At 45.7% G+C, this 18,275-nt stretch overlaps 1 protein-coding gene across 11 annotated transcripts in view; it reads left to right on the top strand.

Annotated features, from left to right (window-relative positions):
- The window catches only part of DOCK9 (dedicator of cytokinesis 9), a 305,745-nt gene that overhangs the window by 91,192 nt on the left and 196,278 nt on the right, over positions 1–18,275 (top strand). For all 11 annotated transcript variants that reach the window (XM_075918762.1, XM_075918765.1, XM_075918764.1 and 8 more), the window contains exon 2: positions 17,556–17,672. In XM_075918762.1, coding sequence (XP_075774877.1) covers positions 17,556–17,672 — 117 coding nt within the window. The remainder of the gene's footprint in view (positions 1–17,555; positions 17,673–18,275) is intronic.

Consider the following 18,275-nt stretch of genomic DNA (forward strand, 5'->3'; position numbering starts at 1 on the left):
CAATTGGGGGGCTGTCAGGATCCAGGAGACCCTGCAGGAGAGCTTCCACCCTGAGGAGCCCGCAGAGCCACCCCAGTCCTCCCCATCGGGGGCTCGTACCCCATTCCTTCCTCACCTCATTCCACTTACCCCTCTCTCGACCCCCTTCCTGATGTAAAAAATAAAGAACGCGTGTGTTCAAAAATAGAAACTCTCTTTATTTAACAAAACTGGGGGGGGGGGGGGGGGAATTAACCTCTGGGGAGACTGGGAAAAGGAGGTGGAAGAGGGGAAGAGAGAGTGTGGGAGAGGGGAGGGGGAAACCTGGGAGGAGGGAGTTGGAAGGGGGAAGCCAGGGGAAGAAGGAGGAGGGGAAGTATAAAACTATGGTACGCCCACATCTTCAGTACTCTGTACAGATGTGATCTCCTCACCACAGACTTTGGTGGCCAGGCTGGCAGCTATCCTGCCCTAGACTGCCACTTTCCTGAGCCTAGTGCGAAGGTCGTGGACGTTGGAGGCCTTCCCCCAAACCTGGATGAGGTCCACGACCTCCGCGCTAGACTAGGCAGGCGCCTGCCTCTTGCGGCCCCGGGCAGGCTCCTGGGAGCCGCCAGCCTGGTCCCGGGAAGAGGAGGAGAGCTGGATGGCAGCGGGTGGCTGGCTCGTGCCGTGCCAGGTGCAGGGTCTGCTGGCTGGGTGCTGGCAGGCTTGCACCTGGAACGGGCACCGTAGCCAGACTGTGCCCCTTTAAGGGCTCCGGAGCCGGGAGAGGGGCAGAAGAATTTCCCTGGTTGTGCCCAGAGTGGCCACCAGGGCAAGCTGGGAAGGGCTAGCCTCCCACTAGTTCGAATTAAGTGGCTACACTGCCCTTAATTCGAACTACTTAATTCAAACGAGGTGTTAGTTCTCGTAGAATGAGGTTTACCTAGTTCGAATTAAGCGCTCTGCTATTTCGAATTGTTTGAACTAGCGGTTTGCATGTGTAGCGCCTATTAAAGTTAATTCGAACTAACAGCCGTTAGTTCAAATTAACTTTGTAGTGTAGACATATCTTCAGAGAATAGTTACTAATGGTTCTCAATCCTGCTGCAAAGGTATAACAAGTGGGGTTCTGCAGGGTTCTGTTTTGGGACTAGCTCTGTTCAATATCTTCATCAACGATGTAGATATTGGCATAGAAAGTACGCTTATTAAGTTTGCAGATACCACCAAGCTGGGAGAGGTTGCAACTGCTTCAGAGGATAGGGTCATAATTCAACATGATCTGGACAAATTGGAAAAATGGTTTGAGGTAAACAGGATGAAGTTTAATAAAGACAAATGCAAAGTGGTCCACTTAGGAAGGAACACTGTTTCACACATACAGAATGGGAAGCAACTATCTAGGAAGGAATACGGCAGAGAGGGATCTAGCAGTTATAGTGGACCACAAGCTAAATGAGTCAACACTGTGATGCTGTTGCAAAAAAAGCAAACATGATTCTGGGATGCATTATCAGGTGTATTGTGAGCAAGACGCGAGAAGTCATTCTTCCGCTCTACTGTGCGCTGGTTAGGCCTCAGTTGGAGTATTGTGTCCAGTTCTGGGCACTGCATTTCAAGAAAGATGTGGAGAAATTGGAGAGGGTCCAGAGAAGAGCAACGAGAATGATTAAAGGTCTAGAGCAGGGGTCTCCAAACTTTTCTGCCCGAGGGCCGCATTAACTATCAAACAGCAGTTCGGGGGCCGACTACACACTTGAGGTCCAAATAAAAAAGAATCAAAACATAGATGTTGTTTTTAATTATTTATTTAATATTATTTTAGTCAGTTATTATTTAATAACACATTGATACACTACACATGAACACCTGTATTAGTGTGAATGGTGAAATTGTTTCCTGGATGCCAAAATAGCAGACATTTCTGGCTTTAGAAATCACTGTTTGAAATTGGGGGTGGTGCTTGTCCTAGTCCTGCAGGAGGGGCTCCAGAACGGGGAAACTGCTGAGAACTCATTTCCACCTGCGCAATGTGATGAAAATTGTAAGCAACATAATCCTGGCAATATGTTCAGCCTAAGACACTCACACTTGAAGAGATGTGATCGCTCTCCTATCATGCAGGGAATGAGGTGACAATTTGTAACATAGCCCCATGGAACAAGGGGCATGAATTTTAATGGGAAAAGCTGGTTTGAAAGCAGACACGTTATCACTTGGTAAAGGAAGTTGGAAAGCAGTGCCCAACGCTCCCACAGACTGATACCTGGCAGGGCGGTGCTGCTCTGGGTTGTGGATGAGAGAGACCAGACGTGGAAGGGAGAGGGATGTTTCTTCAGGGCGCACTGCAGGGACCAGGGCAGCGCGCTAGGCACGGCACAGCGTCACCCAGAGGCTGTGCCACAGCAACCAGACCGCCTCCTGCAATGGGCACCAGCTCCTCAGCCCCGCCCCCGGAGAAGTAGCCCCTCGCTCCTAGCCCCTGAGAAACCACCGTCGGGTTTCCTCCCCTCTGTCCAGCCTCCCCCGATCCTCTGCCGCCGGGTCTGATCCGGAGCCCGCCTTCGAGACCCCCCTTTTTCGCCCGCCCGGCCAAGCGGCACGCGGAGCCGTCCCTGACCTGGGCTACCTGCTGTCCCGTGCGCGCGCTGGGGCCTCGCGCAGCCGCCTGCGAATCCGTTTCTCCCGCTGACACCAATGCTCGGACTCAAGCTCTCTTCTTCCACCGCCGCAGCCACCCTCCGCCTGATTGGCTCCGGTTGGTGCCGCCCATAACGCGTGACCCCGCCCAATCTGGGTTGAGAGGGACTGAAACGGCGGCATCGAAAGGGCTTCTGGGAAACGTAGTTTAAACCGAGAGCGCCTCAGGGATAATCTCGCCAGCACGCGGAAGAAGGCGGGGCCAGACAAAAAGGTCTCCATGGGCCGGATGAGAGGGCCTCGCGGGCCGCATCCGGCCCGCGGGCCGTAGTTTGGAGACCCCTGGTCTAGAGAACATGACCTGTGAGGGAAGGCTGAAAATTGGGTTTAGTTTAGAAAAGAGAAGATTGAGGGGGGACATGATAGCAGTTTTCAGATATCTAAAAGGGTGTCATAAGGAGGAGGAAAAAAGCTTGTTCATCTTGGCCTCTGAGGATAGAACAAGAAGCAATGGGCTTAAACTGCAGCAAGGGAGGTTTAGTTTGAATGTTAGGAAAAAGTTCCTAACTGTCAGGGTAGTCAAACACTGGAATAAATTGCCCAAGGAGGTTGTGGAATCTCTGGAGATATTTAAGAGTAGGTTAGATAAATGTCTATCAGGGATGGTCTAGACAGTATTTGGTCCTGCCACGAGGGCAGGGGACTGGACTCGACCACTTGAGGTCCCTTCCAGTCCTAGTATTCTATGATTCTTTAACTTTTCAGATCCTACCCTTCTCCTTCTCTTCTTTTGATGTCTTTATCAGTTTTTTACAAATCCTTGCTTGTGATTTATATTCATTATTATTGATTTCCCCTTTCATTCCTAAAAAATGTTAAATATACAGATTAAACTGCCTACCCTATAGCAGACACCAACTAATGCCGCATCTTGTGCTTATCTGTTAGGACAGTGTTTCTCAAACTGTGGGTCGCGACCCCCGTGGGTCGCGACCCCTGTGGGTGTCACGACCAACTTACAGAGGGGTCGCAGCTGGATTCATGGTGTGGGTTTTTTTTGTTTGTTTTTTGTTTTTTGAATTTGTCTCCCCAGCCTCTCCGGACAGTCCAGGCTCCATCTAGTCAATTTTCCCCTGCCACGTCTGGCGGGGGAGTGAGGAGCGCTGCAGAATCTAGTAAAGAGGGCGGGGGCAGGAGAGGACAGTTGCTGGGTGCCATGCTAGGGGATTGTTGGGCTGGGTAGGAGCAGAGCATACACTGCTCTGGCCCATCTGACTGGCAGCTGGCTGCGTGATGCTTCCCCCGCAAGCTGCCAGCTGAGGCAGCGGGGCCGGCTGCGGAAGCAGACACTTTAAAAGTAAGGTTCTTCTTCCGTGCCTGGCTCTCCGGGGGGGGGGGGGGGGGGAGCTCCAGACACTGAGGATGCCTGCCAAGGCGAAGTGGGGGGAGAGTGCACTGAGTTGGGAGGGCGCTAGGGGGGCCTGCCTCAGGGGGAGGGGGGAGTGCTGGCATGGGGGGGCGCTGGGGAGCCTGGCTCAGGGGGAGGGGTGGGTGCAGTCCCAAACTGGACAAAATGGTGCAACTTTTGCTTAACAACTTTGGTTCCTCCCCACCCCCCCTTTTTTTCGCTTAACTTTGGTGAAGGTGGTCACACAAATTCAATTAGGATTTTAAGGGGTCATGGTATCACAAATTTGAGATCCCCTGTGTTAGGACATTGATCCATAGGCATTCAAGATCATTTTCTTCTGAGTTCCATGACTCAAAACAGATAATACAATTTTTAGCATAGAATGTTGCTCAGCTTCTGCTTCTGTTCACTTGATCCTCCCTAAGTTAAAACAACTGATTTTTAACTTTCCAGTCTTGTGAATCATCTCACCTGGTTTCAGTAGTACCAGCTACATTTTGGATTTCTTCAATGCTCTTCAATGAACAATTTTACTTCCTCTTGTTTGTTACCCGTGTTGGTAGCGTTGGTATACAGGCAATTAAAGAATTTCTCCTTTTCATGTCATTTGGTTCCTTTATTAATCTTGTTATCAAGATACTGATTTTGTGCTAAATTAGTGCTCACGTCTTTCCTCTATTTACTTTCTGCTGTTACTATTTAATGCCCCTCATATGTGTGTCCCTTCTCATACACCTCTCTTTAAAGCTGCCCCCAACAGCCATTTTCCTCTCTGTATCCTACCTAGATTCAGGTTGGACAGTTTCCTATATGGTCTCCATTAGTGGTATTGATTGCACCACCCTATTCTGGGTATAGCATTTATTCACATACTCACCTCTCCCCATCACCTGTCCCCACTCATACTCACACAAAGTCTTGTGTTGCTGCTTATCCTGTGCACACCTACCAAATATCATGGGAGGAGCAAAAGTATTTCCTTCTCATCTTTGAGTTGTCTGGATAGTGTATTTTGCTGCTATTTGGATAAGTTGCAGTAATAATCTGTGAAAGTGATGCATTCTTCAGAAGAGATATTGTCTTGAAATAGCCGAGCTTTTTCTTAGATCAAGGAAAAAGATGGGAAAACAGCAAAATATAAAACTATAGTACAAAAATCTCTTTACAATTGTATATGTATTTTGTTCTATAACTCGTTATGAATTTACTCTTACTTTTTGTATCAGTATGCTACCAAGCCAGACTTTTTAGGTGCAGTTCAGAAGTCATGTGGACTCTAGTAGAAGAACTCTACCAATTTTATTTCCTGTAGAAATTTTTTCCATGGTCAGCTTTAATTCCTGCCCCTCCCCCCTCAATCCTGAGATATTTCACTTTATCAAGTAAAAGACCTGTTACAAGTATCAAATTCATGGCCATGAAAAATGTCATTTGCTTGCTTTTACCCTATAGTGGGATGGGCAAAAGCCTCGCAGCAGGCTGGATCTGGCCTGCCTTGGGCTTTGATCTGGCCAGCAAGGGAATTACGGGCCCCGCTCCCTAATTACGGACCCCGCTGGGGGGGGAAGGATCTCAGCCCCGCCCCTCCACTTCCCACAATGCTGCCGAAGAGGAGGTAGTGCTGGGGCTGAGGCTCCTCAACAGGGCAGGCTCCCAAGGAGCTGCTTCCACTGGCCATGGCACCTCCAGGAACGGGCCTAGGCCCCAGTGGTTGCAGTAGCACTGCCTCTGGGCTGGCCTGGGCTGCCTGGCCACAGTAGCGGCACCTCCAGGGACGGCACTGGGCTGCCTTGGGAGCACCCTGGGGCTTTGTGGCTGCGGTGCCTCAGGGGCCAGTCCAAGCCATATGGCTGTGGCACCTTTGGGGGTGGTCCCGGATCATGTGGCCGTGGCAGTGGTGTCTTCGGCCTCCGGGACCTCATGGCTATGGCAACAGGACTTCCCTCTGGGGCGGCCGGGATCTCATGACTGCAGCCATTGTTGCAAAGGAGCATGAAGCCAGGTAAAGTTTTCCCCTCATGTCCAGACCCCACCCCAATCCTGTCACTTCCCTCCCACTTAAAACCTATCATCCCCTTTTTGTACCTTCTTTCCTGGCCACATACTGCACCTTCCTTGTTCCTGCTCCATCCCTACGTCCTACATCCTACTCAGATCTTGCACACTCACCCCTTTTTGCACCCCGCCCCACCTCCCTCCTGGATCCTGTACCCTGTTGCTATCTCAATCACTAGCAACCCTGTCCAGCGCACTGAACCCCTCATTTTTGTCCCCACCCTAGAGCCTAAAGGGGCCATAAAATCCACTAATCAGTGTGACATCATGACATGACTCTGCATCCCACAGCTCCTCCCTCAGCTGCCCTGCCTCCTCTCTCCTTCCCCAGTGTTCTGGTGTGGTTGGAGCTCCATAGCCTCCCCCCTTGTGGGCAGGGGAGCAGGAGCTGTTCATCTTTCTCCTCCCTCCCCCTTGTGGGAGCAGTGTTTGGAGCAGCTGCCAACCTGGTTGGGGAGGGGGCACCTACCTTTTCATGATGGTGCCTAGAGACCCCCCCCCTTCACTGTATGGGGCCCCCCCAGCCCTCTTTCCATCATTGATGTCCTCAAACTCTGTCCTGCCCCCTCACAGACTCCCGTCCCCCTTTTGAACCTGGCAAGCACAGGGTGAGGTGTTTGGAGCAGCTCCCCACCCACTGATGCTGTTTCCTTGCTGGTTAGGTTGCTTGTTCATAGGAGGGGCAGGGTGTGTGTAGGGAGGGACGAAGGAAAATAGGATGTATTTGGGTTGAGTGGTGCAGTAAAGAGGGATGGTGGGGGTCAGGAGGATCTAAGAATGGAGGCAGGGGGATGAGCAATGTGTGGGGGAAGAGGTTAGGTTATGATGGGGGTGTAGGAACGGAGGAAGGAGGTGGGGGTAGGAATAGTCAGTGTTGGGAAAGGGATGGGTGAGTGTAGGAATGGACGCAGGGGGATGGGGAGTGTAGGAATGGAGGTTGGAAGTGGGGATAGGAATCAAAGGAGGTGGTGGGCTTTAAGCTATGGAGCTCTGGGCCCCAACTCTCCCCCTTTTTCTCCCCCTGAGTCTGGTGGGCTTGGGACCCAGAGTGAGTAAAGAGCTGGGGTTGGCTTGGGGGCTGGGATGGGGGCTGCGTGAAGAGCTGGGGATGGCACAAGCTGGGGCTGGCAAGTGTAGTGAGCAGGGGACACTTCCCCCTAGTGTCTTTTAATGTAACCCTTTTTAATTATATTGGTTTAGAAGACAACTGAATACTGCTTTTAGAAAACACTCATTTTTATATTTTCTATTTCACTGTGGAGGTAGACTATGTGAAGTGTGGACTTAAAAATTTGGTTTAAATAGCTATATTATCAGTGATAGTGTAGCTCAAGAAGGTGAAGTATGACCATTTCAACGATAAATCATGATTTGGTCACTTTCGAGTTTGACACATTTGTGTTAACTAACATTTTGTTATCTAATCTTGGTTTTTTTGGTGTAGTATTTTAAATCTTTAATTCTTTTGCAAAACACTTAAAAGACTTATGCTATGTCTATTTTTGGATGTGTGAGTGTGATTCTTGGCATGAGTAGGCATACCTGCGTTAGTTGCCATTGAGCTAGAATTCTAAAACAGTAGCATTGCCACATCAGCCATGTGCAAGCAAGAAGAATGTACTCCCAGGGTCTAAGCAGGTATTTAGGGTGTCTAGTACAGTAATTTAGAGGCAGATAGATCTACGTGATCTGGGACTTGCATCCCCAGCTGTGAGTGTACTGTAAGGAAACATAAGAAAGGAATCTTGTAAGTTAGCATATATTGCCTTGATTGATTGGTCCATCAACCTTCATAGAGAGTGTGCTGATCACATTAGTTTAGATGAAAGAAGTTTTCTTTCCTTCCTTTAGAATCATAGAATCATAGAACTGGAAGAGACCTCAGAAGGTCATCAAGTCCAGCCCCCTGCTCTAGGCAGGACCAATTCTAACTAAATCAACTTGGCCAGGGCTTTGTCAAGCTGAGTCTTAAACACCTCTAGGGATGGAGACTCCACTACTTCCCTAGGTAACCCATTCCAGTGCTTCACCACCCTCCTAGTGAAATAGTTTTTCCTAATATCCAACCTGGACCTCTCCCACCACAACTTGAGACCATTGCTCCTTGTTCTGCCATCTGTCACTACTGAGAACAGCCTCTCTCCATCCTCTTTGGAACCTCCCTTCAGGAAGTTGAAGGCTGCTATCAAATCCCCCCTCACTCTTCACGTCTGCAGACTAAACAGACCCAAGTCCCTCAGCCTCTCCTCATAAGTCATATGCTCCAGCCCCCTAATCATTTTGGTTGCCCTCCGCTGGACCCTCTCCAATGCGTCCACATCCTTTTTGTAGTGGGGGGCCCAGAACTGGACACACTACTCCAGATGCGGCCTCACCAAAGCCGAATAAAGGGGAATGATGACATCTCTGGATCTGCTGGTAATGCTCCTCTTAATGCAACCTAATATGCCATTAGCCTTCTTGGCTACAAGGGCACACTGTTGACTCATATCTAGCTTCTCATCCACTGTAACCCCCAGGTCCTTTTCTGCAGAAGTACTACTTAACCAGTTGGTCCCCAGCTTGTAACTATGCTTGGGATTCTTCCGTCCCAAGTGCAGGACTCTACACTTGTCCTTGTTGAACCTCATCAGATTTCTTGTGGCCCAATCCTCTAATCTGTCCAGGTCACTCTGGGACCCTATCTCTGCCCTCCAGCGTGTCTACCTCTTCCTCTCGCTTAGTGTCATCCGCAAACTTGCTGAGGGTGCAATCCATCCCCTCATCCAGATCATTAAATATGTCAATATGTATTTGAAATATTCATATTCCAGGTAATGTTAAAAACTTAATATGCAGTACATGTATAACAAATGTTGCATGGTTTTCTTTCAAACTTGGTGCTCATTTTTTCTTAGATAAGGAAATGACTGATCCAATGCTGTTTTTACACACATGCGAATCACTGGGTCTCTTAGTCAATCACAAAAAAAAAAAAAAAAAAAAAATTAGTATCAGTTGAAAGTGTAGACTTCATTGGGGAAATACTTGACCTGCGCCTGGATGTTCCTTCCTCTAGACAGATTCCAGGTCATGGTGGATGTATCCTCTGATGATGGCAAGGTTCTGCTTGCACGTCTTGTGACCTATGTCATCCGCCATGCCAGACTCCATGTGTGGCCACGCTAGCAGTGGCTGTCAAAAATCTAGGGTCCACTTGAAAAGGTGATCATGATTCCCTCACACGATCTTACCACTTGCAGCGGTGAACCATGCTGGAGAACATCATGGAGGGAGTCCCATTCTCTGCCTGAGCACCACTGTTGAGCTCTTCTATGAATCCTCAGACCTGGGCTGGGTCATGCGCCATCGCAACCTCCAAACCCAGGGTTTATGAACCCTGGAAGAAGCAAGATTGCAGATCAGCATCAAGGAGCTTAGAGTGGTGCATCTGCCTGACACATGAAGAAAGAAAACCTCACAAGCCAGAGTGGTGAGAGTCCTCATGGACAACATGACCTCAATGTTTTATATAAAACAGAAAAGGCAGAACACACTCGTCCTCTGGAATTTCTACATTTGCTACAATATCCACTTAGAGGTGACTTACTTTCTGAGAATCAGCAACACCTTTGCAGATCACCTCAGAAGGGATTTCCCTTCTAATCACAAGTGGTCATTGGATCAGACCTGGTGTTGCAGGACGAGGACCAGCTCCTCCATCCCTACCTTGCATCCCTCACCTCAGGACATGGATGTTTCAGTGCTAAGAGAAAGAGAGTGCACCTGGTCAAAGGAGGTCCAGCAGTTCTTGCTAGGTAGTAGAAAACCTTCCACGAGGCTGACATACCAAACAAATGAGCAAGATCTCCCAGTGGGCAGTCTCTTCATAACATACTCCAGTATAGTCAGTTCATGATTACTTGCAATAACTCTGTTGCCAAAGCCTGGCATACTCTTTCATTAAGGTGCATTTTGCAGCCATCTTTTCATGGACCGACCCACAGGCAGACAATATTTTATCATGACATCATGGTGTGGTTTCTGCAGAGTCTTGAATACCTCTGTCTGTAGATGTGGGTACCCTATTCGTCAGTGGGATCTCAACTTTAATCTTCTTTCGGCTCATGGGGCTTCCATTTGAGCTACTAGATAGATTCTCTCTCATATTTGTCCTGGTGATGTTTCTAGTCACCGTGATGTTCATGAGATTGGGTTTTGGAAATCTGAGCTTTAACTTCGGAACCCCTGTACACTGCTTTCTTCGTCAAGGTTCATCAACAGTACTACTTTGGCCTTCCACCTGATGATGATGATGATGATCTCATTTCACTTGAACTAGGACCAAACTGCACAAGATGGAGGAACAGAGGAGGCTGCATGCCTGGACATTAGGCAGACTTTGGCCTTTTACCTGGAATGGGGAGGAGGGATAGCTCAGTGCTTTGAGCATTGGCCTGCTAAACCCAGGGTTGTGAGCTCAATCCTTGAGGGGGCCATTTAGGGATCAGGGGCAAATCTGTCAGGGATGGTACATGGTTCTCTTGTGAAGGCAGGGATCTGGATTCAATGACCGTTCACAGTCCCTTCCAGTTCTAGGAGATAGGAATATCTCCTTTATTTATTTATTTTTAATGCACTAAGCCAGGGGTAGCCAACCAGTTAGAGACGAAGCGCCAAAATAGCGGTGGTTAGTTTGTGAAGAGCCACGTATTATATTTATTTTATTTATATATATATATATATCAATAGATAGACATAATTTGAAAAGAACGCCGCGGAGCATGCAGGCAGGGCCTGGCTTTCACCTTTGGGTTGAGAAGATCCGTGCATCAGGGTACTGATATGGGTCGACATGATGCCAAGGGGTTTCCAACCTAACCCATGCCTTTCAGCAAGTGCTGCGTTTGAAGCACATGTTTATGTGATCTTAGCCAAATAGTACACAAAATGTAGTGATAAAAATAACATTACAGGACATTTTGGACAAAAACCAATTAAAAAAAAGTCTCTAGTCACTTAAAAAATTCACAGCCAGTCCATAGATCTTCAGAGAACTTGACATGGCACACATCAAATTAAAAAAAAAAACCTTTAAAATACAGTAAAATACAGTAATATTCTTATACTTTTTAGAAAAAGCACCCCCACCATGTATTTTAAATGTAACAGTACTGCCCTATTACGTCGTGTGAGTTTTTTAAAATTAAACTAAGCTGAGAAGTAAATTTAGCACAATTTGAAGTGCCTGTTTCACTCCAGCTTGTTGATCTCTGATATGGTTCCCACATTTTTAAAAATTTTTTTTTTACTTATGACGATTATGGCTTTTTTATAGTTCTAAAATTTAATCATGCTAAATTTTTAGATTAAATAAAGATACCGGATGGTTGGGACATTATCAACCTGCCAAACAATGAAGGTGCCGTGATTCTTTGTCTGTATAGTATCTGGTGTTAGTAATCTTCCTCTCTAATTGCCTACCATGGTTCTTATCTGCCTCTTTTGACTATCCAGTCTTCAGGTGCTTATAGCCTATTTGTTTTTCCTGTTACGTTCCAGCTTGGCTTTCCCTTTGATATTTTTATACCCACTGCCACCTCTTATTTCCCCCATCCCATTTTTTCCTCCGCCCTCCTTTATTCCTTATTTATTTTAGTTCTGGACATCCAACACTCTAGTCATCTGAATAAGTGGGCTGTGCCCACAAAAGCTCATGATACCATCTACATGTTTTGTTAGTCTTTAAAGTGCTATCAGATTATTAGTTGTTTTTTAAGTTTAAAAATTCAGGTCTGTTCCAGACTGCAAATATGAGAGGTTCAAAAACAAGAAGGGAGAGACTCATATCTCAGAATAATTGCTTCAGGCTGGCAAACAATAGCCTTTAAATTTTCTTTAAAGAAACACAGTATAAACCAGGTTCATGTTGATTCTTTTTTTGCCCTGGAATTTAAATATATCTGTGTTGTCTGCCTTATTCTACATCCATAAAGACTTTGAGTTTAAGGTGCTTCAGCCCCCTCAACCCTATTCCCTTCCTCTCCCCCCAGAGCCAGGCACCTTCAGCTCCCCGCTCTAACCCAATGCCCCTGCTCTCCCCCAAGAGCCAGGCATCCCCAGCCATTCACCTCTGTAACCCAATCGGGCACCTCCCTCCTCCCCCCGTTCTAACCCAATGCCTGGGTCCCGGAGATGCCGCCTCAATATGCTTCTCCCTCTAGGCACAGGGGTGCGTGCGCAGAGCAGCTGGCTATGAGCAGTCCAGGCACACAGCTCAGAACTACCAAGAGCAGCATTTCTTTAAGCAAGGACCCGCATGTGGCTCGAGAGCCACAGATTGGCCATCCCTGCACTAAGCTGTTGCACAAGTCATCTCAGCTTTTCATTGCTACAGCTGACAGGATGAAGGGCAGATCATGTGGGCCCATTCAACCAGAGCACAGATGTCAGTGACCTTCCTGGTATATGTACCGATCCAGAACATCTGTGGAATTGTGATGTGGTCTTTGGTCCACACATTCATGGCCCATTATCCCGTCATGCAGCAGGGTAGTGATAATGTGCTGTTCAGCAGGGCTGTGCTGCAGTCTGAGACAAACTCTTATCCACCTCTGTGGGTACTGCTTGGAGTCACCCATAGTAGAATGAAAATGAGCAATCATTCCGAGAAGAAAGACAGATCTTCAAGGTGTGTGGCTCTTGTCCATTCCACAATCCATCCTCCTTCACTACTGTTGGAGTTCCTGGCAAGAAGGAACTGAGGGTGGGAGGAGCATGCAACACCCCTTATTCCGAGCCATGGCAATGCAATTCCAGGGGTTGCCAGAGCTGCTCACCTATGGATGCTGCTAGGGGAAAGACTTGTGACACTGGTGCATGTGGCAAGCATGCACCTCAAATACTAAATGGGCATAGGCAACAGATCTCAAAGAAGGTATGAAGAACTGTCTTTTCAGCTGCTTCAGGTGACTGTACACGTAAGGTAAATGTTTGCTTTTTTTATCCAAGTGGACTGCTTTTTACTTCTTTGAGTTTCCTGATGAGAGAATTCCTTTTGTGAGACAGATTGGAAGATTTAAAGTTAACACAAATGTCATCTCATATCAGTAATCTTCTAGTTAAGAAATCTCTCCCCTGTATGCAGCTTTTTAAAGTTGAAGCTCTGAGATATAGCTCCCAGGTGCTAAGTATGGGAGCAGTTTGAGCATCAAAATTCTGAGCTTCAGCTTCTTCTGTGGCCTTTGTGGGCATTTTTAACCCACCAGTCATGCTCTAGAACAGGGGTGGGGAACTTTTTTTGGGTCGGGGGGCTGCTGACCCACAGAAAAATCAGTCGGGGGCTGCACACAGGTGAGATTCAAAAACCAAAACAAACAACAAATCCTCACTGATGTAGCCCCCCACCGAGAAGGAGAAAGACACTCCCCACGTTCCCCTTGCACACGCGAGCCTAGGTGGGCCCAGGCTAGTAGATTGTGTGCTCCAGCCCCACAAAGAAACAGCGGAGGGGTGGGCCTGGAGTGCCAGTGCGGGCTCCCCAATTCTGAGGGGGAGTCCTTAACCATGGGGACCGGATCCAGAAAAGGCGAGGACTGCACCCGGCTCCTGGGCCTTGGGTTCCCCACCCTTGCTCTAGAATATAGGATTCCTCTCTTATGAGAAGACATTTATAATACTTTCTAATGTCTGTTCCATCAATGTACTTAGAACCAAAAAACTAGCAAATAATTGTTTTTATCTAAACTTTTTTTGTATAGAAGTATTAATGAAATAATTGGAACATGAAGGGAAATGCTGACTAATGTAACTCACCCATTTACTTATGAGGATTTGTTTTATTATTTCTAAGAAATCTGTAATAGATGGGTGTATAATCCTTTCTTGAAATTTCTTTAGATGTATAGTCCATTCTTGAATATTTCTATTGGAAGTAATTGTACTCTGTTCTCTTCTCCCATTGTTGAATTGTTCTTATTATAGGGGCCCTGGTTTTGTATGTAGTTTCCCCCAACACTTCACATTGTAAAACTAGTTTTGTTCTTTTCTCTGGGATATTCTCACATGTCTGCTATTTTTCAGCAAGTTTTGATATCAGCAAGGGAAATTCCTTAGCTAGAGAAGTGATTTGTTTTTCTTCATACCTTGAGATTTCATTCAGTTTTTGCTGAGAAAGAAATTGTTATAAAATGGTGCATTCCCTTCTCTTGATTCCCTTGTCTTGCTTGTATAAGAAAGAAGCACTTATTCCCACCCCCTAGAAGCATGATGCAGGGCAGGAAAGCTCCCCCTCCCCCCCAGTTCTGTATAGGAAGTAGGAATGTTGCCATTAATATAAGAATGTAATAGCCATTTTGGGTCTGACTAGGGTTGCCAGGTGTCTGGTATTCAACCGGACAGTCCATTTTTTCCACCCTCTGTCCAATAAAAAAAATGCAGAAAATACCGGATATGTGAAGTGTCCAGTATTTTCTGCTTTTCTGGCTGGGTGCCCTATTTAGCCTGGCAGGAGTGGGGGAGAATGTCTATGGAAGTGGGGCCGCAATCTGTGCTGGGAGCCCTCAGCTTAGCTGGTTGAGTGTGGAAGCTTGGCGGGGGAGGTGGAAGTGGCTGGGGAGGCGTGTCTGTAATCAGCGCTGGGAGGCGCTCACTGGTAGCCCTCAGCTGGCTGCTTGCAGAAGCTGGGCGGGGGGAGTGGCTGGGGAGGCAGGGGCGCAGTTGGTGCTGCAAGCTCTCAGTTGGTTGCATGTGGAAGCCTGTCGGAGGCGGGGGAGGAGTGGCTGGGGAGATGGGGAGAGGTTCATGTAGTCAAAATATATGATATAGACCATTGATTGTTTATAATAAAGTTCCCATTCAGTGTTAAGCATAGTGTGGTATTTTTGGGGAAACCATCTGGCAACCCTAGGTCTGACCAGTGGTGCACCTTGCATTGGCCACAGTCAGAAGATAGTCTACCTGGGCTAGGTGCACCACTCAACAGACCTAGGGAATGAACAGAACAGGTAATCGGCAATTAATCCACCCCAGCATCAGTTTCCCTCTTTTGGCAAATAGAAGCTGGAAACACTGAAGAATTTAGTTTTGCATTCTGTTGCTGCTAACTAGCATAGCTCAGTGGTAGCAATCAAGTGTGCTGTGGTTATGAAAGTTCATGTTTCAAATCTGTCTGATCATATATATTGGTGAGTGTATGCTTGTTTTAAGAGAAAATAAGTTTAAAACACACCTAGGAAATTTCATTACATTAAAAGAACACTATTTAAGTTGCAAAGTCAAAGACTGAAAATTTGGAAATGCCAAACTTAAGGTTAGTTATTGTCATGGGACAAGTGCACCCCGTCCTCTCTTTGGGTAGGATGGGGTAATGACTTTCCACAGTTGCCAGCATTGGCTCCCCAATGATGAGGGTGCCCTGAGCTTTGGAGGCCGGATCCAGGCAAACTGAGGGCTACCCACCCCTACTTTATAACCTAAGTTATCATATGTAATAGTTAAAATGTTTTCCTAATTTTTAATGAACACATCCCTTTGCATGTGCATTCCTTTACTATTCTGGTCTTGTTGAACTAGAGCATGCTGTGCTATACAAATAACAAATGATAATTATCTTTTTCTTTCTGTATCATCCTTCCAATGTGTTTTAAATAGTTTTTTTTTCTTTCTGTTGACTAAGCATACCCAATTCATGTAATCTCTCTTGAGGAGTCTTATTTTCCAAATTTATCATTTTGCTGTCCTTTTGAACTCCCTCCAATATTCACTTACAAGAAATGTTACCATGTGATATATATTAGACTATCTGGAGTAACTTCTAAGTAATTTATAATCTAAGTATGTGAATGTTGGTAACCTTTCCTGATTAAAGCCCTCCAGGGATCTATTGTCAAAATTTGACTAAACTGCTTAATTTTTGAAAGAAAAAATAAACATCAACTTATTACCTTTAAGATAACTATTGCTATGATTGATGAACAGATTAGCTACCTTCATGTTCAGCGATAATCATTTGACTACATTTGGAAATTGATTGGAATAGCTATAGTTATCTATATGGGCATAAAACTCTTGCATGAATGCTCTATTCTGGAGTAAAAGTTAGTTTATTCTAGTGTAGTGTCCACATGGGCTGAGGATATGTGTCTTGTGAGTATATTTATAGCAGAATGGGTATTTTGCTATAAGTGTACTAGTCAGTTTCTCCATATGGGCAAGCCTGCAATTATAAACACTTAATGGTCATGTTTAATACTAACTTTCTTTCTAAAACAAAACTCTCATGGTAGATTCTCTATAATAGATATATTGTAATATTACTATGCAGAGTGGCTTTAGCTGTAATCAAACCTGTGAAATTGGCAAAAACTGCATGTGTCTCCCTAAAGTTACAGGTGATTCTAATCTAAAGGGATGTCTTCACTGCAACATTAATCTGGGTGATTGATGCCGGGATATCACATCCCTACTGCAAACTCCTACTTGTGCCATATCTGTCTTTCTGTGACCATACTGATGCTTTACTTATCCATGCAAAATTTTAGGACTTCTGATGGGATATCCCCGGTCTCTTTACAGAGTTCTGAACTGGGTTGCTCTATGAATTTTTATGAGTGTATGTAGGAGAACATTGTTGCTGTTTATGGGAAGTGTGGAAGTGTTCCTAGGTAGCAAATTCATTACATAATCCATCCAAGGATTCGCTGATGGTTTGATTTCAGGTAAATATGTTCAGCTTTTGAGCTGTAGCTTACCTTATTCAGAGGCCCATCAAAACCTTGGAGGAGTCGTCATCTGGTCATCTAACCTTGCACTGGGAGGATGAATTCTCAGATTGCATTACTGATAAGTACTGTTAAAGTTCAGTAGCAGGTCTCATGTAATGTAGGGTTTAAATGCTGAACTGCTGCATGTAAACCAGAAAGAGTCTTCTAGTGCAGAAGAGAGACATCGGTGTATGTGGGATGACATTGAAGGAACCTTGCCATCCAGGCTGATTAGACTGTGTCTACATTACAAAGCAGATAGGTTAAAGCACAATCCACGCTCAGTCCTATACCAACCAGAGGTGCCATCTAGATCAGGTTTAAAGCACAACCAAATCCAGGTATGAAGTTTTTGTATGTGATGGGAAGATAGGTTAGGGGCAACATCTGGGTAAAAGCCCAGGTGATCTCTTCAATGAAAACTTATCTTAAATGAGTTTTGCCACAATGTGTATTTCCTTAATCTCCAGTTTGTCCTCCCTTACTTTTCTTTTGTGTCTTATTTCTTACACAAATCAGCATGTTTATGTATGGCTGTAAGTCATTACAGTTGAACTGTATTGTGTAAGGTGAATTTTAAAATAAATTTCTATTTTTGAATGCTGCAAATGTGTATAATAATAGCTGAAATCAGCTGTGTGTGAAGTAGCTTTTTATAAAGCAATTTTAGACTGATCAATGAGTACATGATTGTAGTTTTTTTGCAATGTACTTAAAAATGTCTTTTCTATTCATTTTTCTAGGCAAAACCAAAACTAATTGAGCCAATAGACTATGAAAATGTCATTGTTCAAAAGAAAACACAAATTTTAAATGATGCGTTACGTGAGATGCTACTTTTCCCTTATGATGACTTCCAGGTAATTATTTAACTTCAGTTTCACTAAATTTTATTAGTAATGTTATAGAGATAATGGTTTTGCATTTATCTACTACAGTAAATATGGTAATGAACTTAAAGAACTAAGGATCTTTCTGTTATCTGAGTTTTTGCATATTAATGCAATATGTTTGGATATTTTTTTAGTGCAGACTTAAGAAATATTGACAACTCCACTATTCTTTCAGGGTATAAGAGGTTCCTCAACACAGCCAACTTGCTTCCCATTTGCAGTGCAACTGGTCAGAAAGTGGCACCCCTTATATTTTCTAAAACTTTTTTTACATACCTTCAGGTTTTTTTCATGCACTTGCTGGATTAGGTGCTATCCATTGGACCCAAAAAAAATTCAGGGGGTGACGTGGGGTGGCATGCCCCCATATACCGTGCGCAGGAGGGGATGGTCAACAGCTGGCAAGGGAATTAGTGCTGGGAGGGAAGGGGGGTCTGACTCCCACAGGTGGGGTCATGCTCCCCCCCACTCCCACCACATTTACTGGCAGTCCCCGGAGGAAGTGGAGCAAGATAGCCCCAGCTACTTTGCTCTCCTGACCACGCCGCTGCAAGGGAGGGGGCATGAGGA

The sequence above is a fragment of the Pelodiscus sinensis genome, chromosome 1 (assembly GCF_049634645.1).
Source record: "Pelodiscus sinensis isolate JC-2024 chromosome 1, ASM4963464v1, whole genome shotgun sequence".
In the NCBI taxonomy this organism is placed as follows: Eukaryota; Metazoa; Chordata; order Testudines; family Trionychidae; genus Pelodiscus; species Pelodiscus sinensis.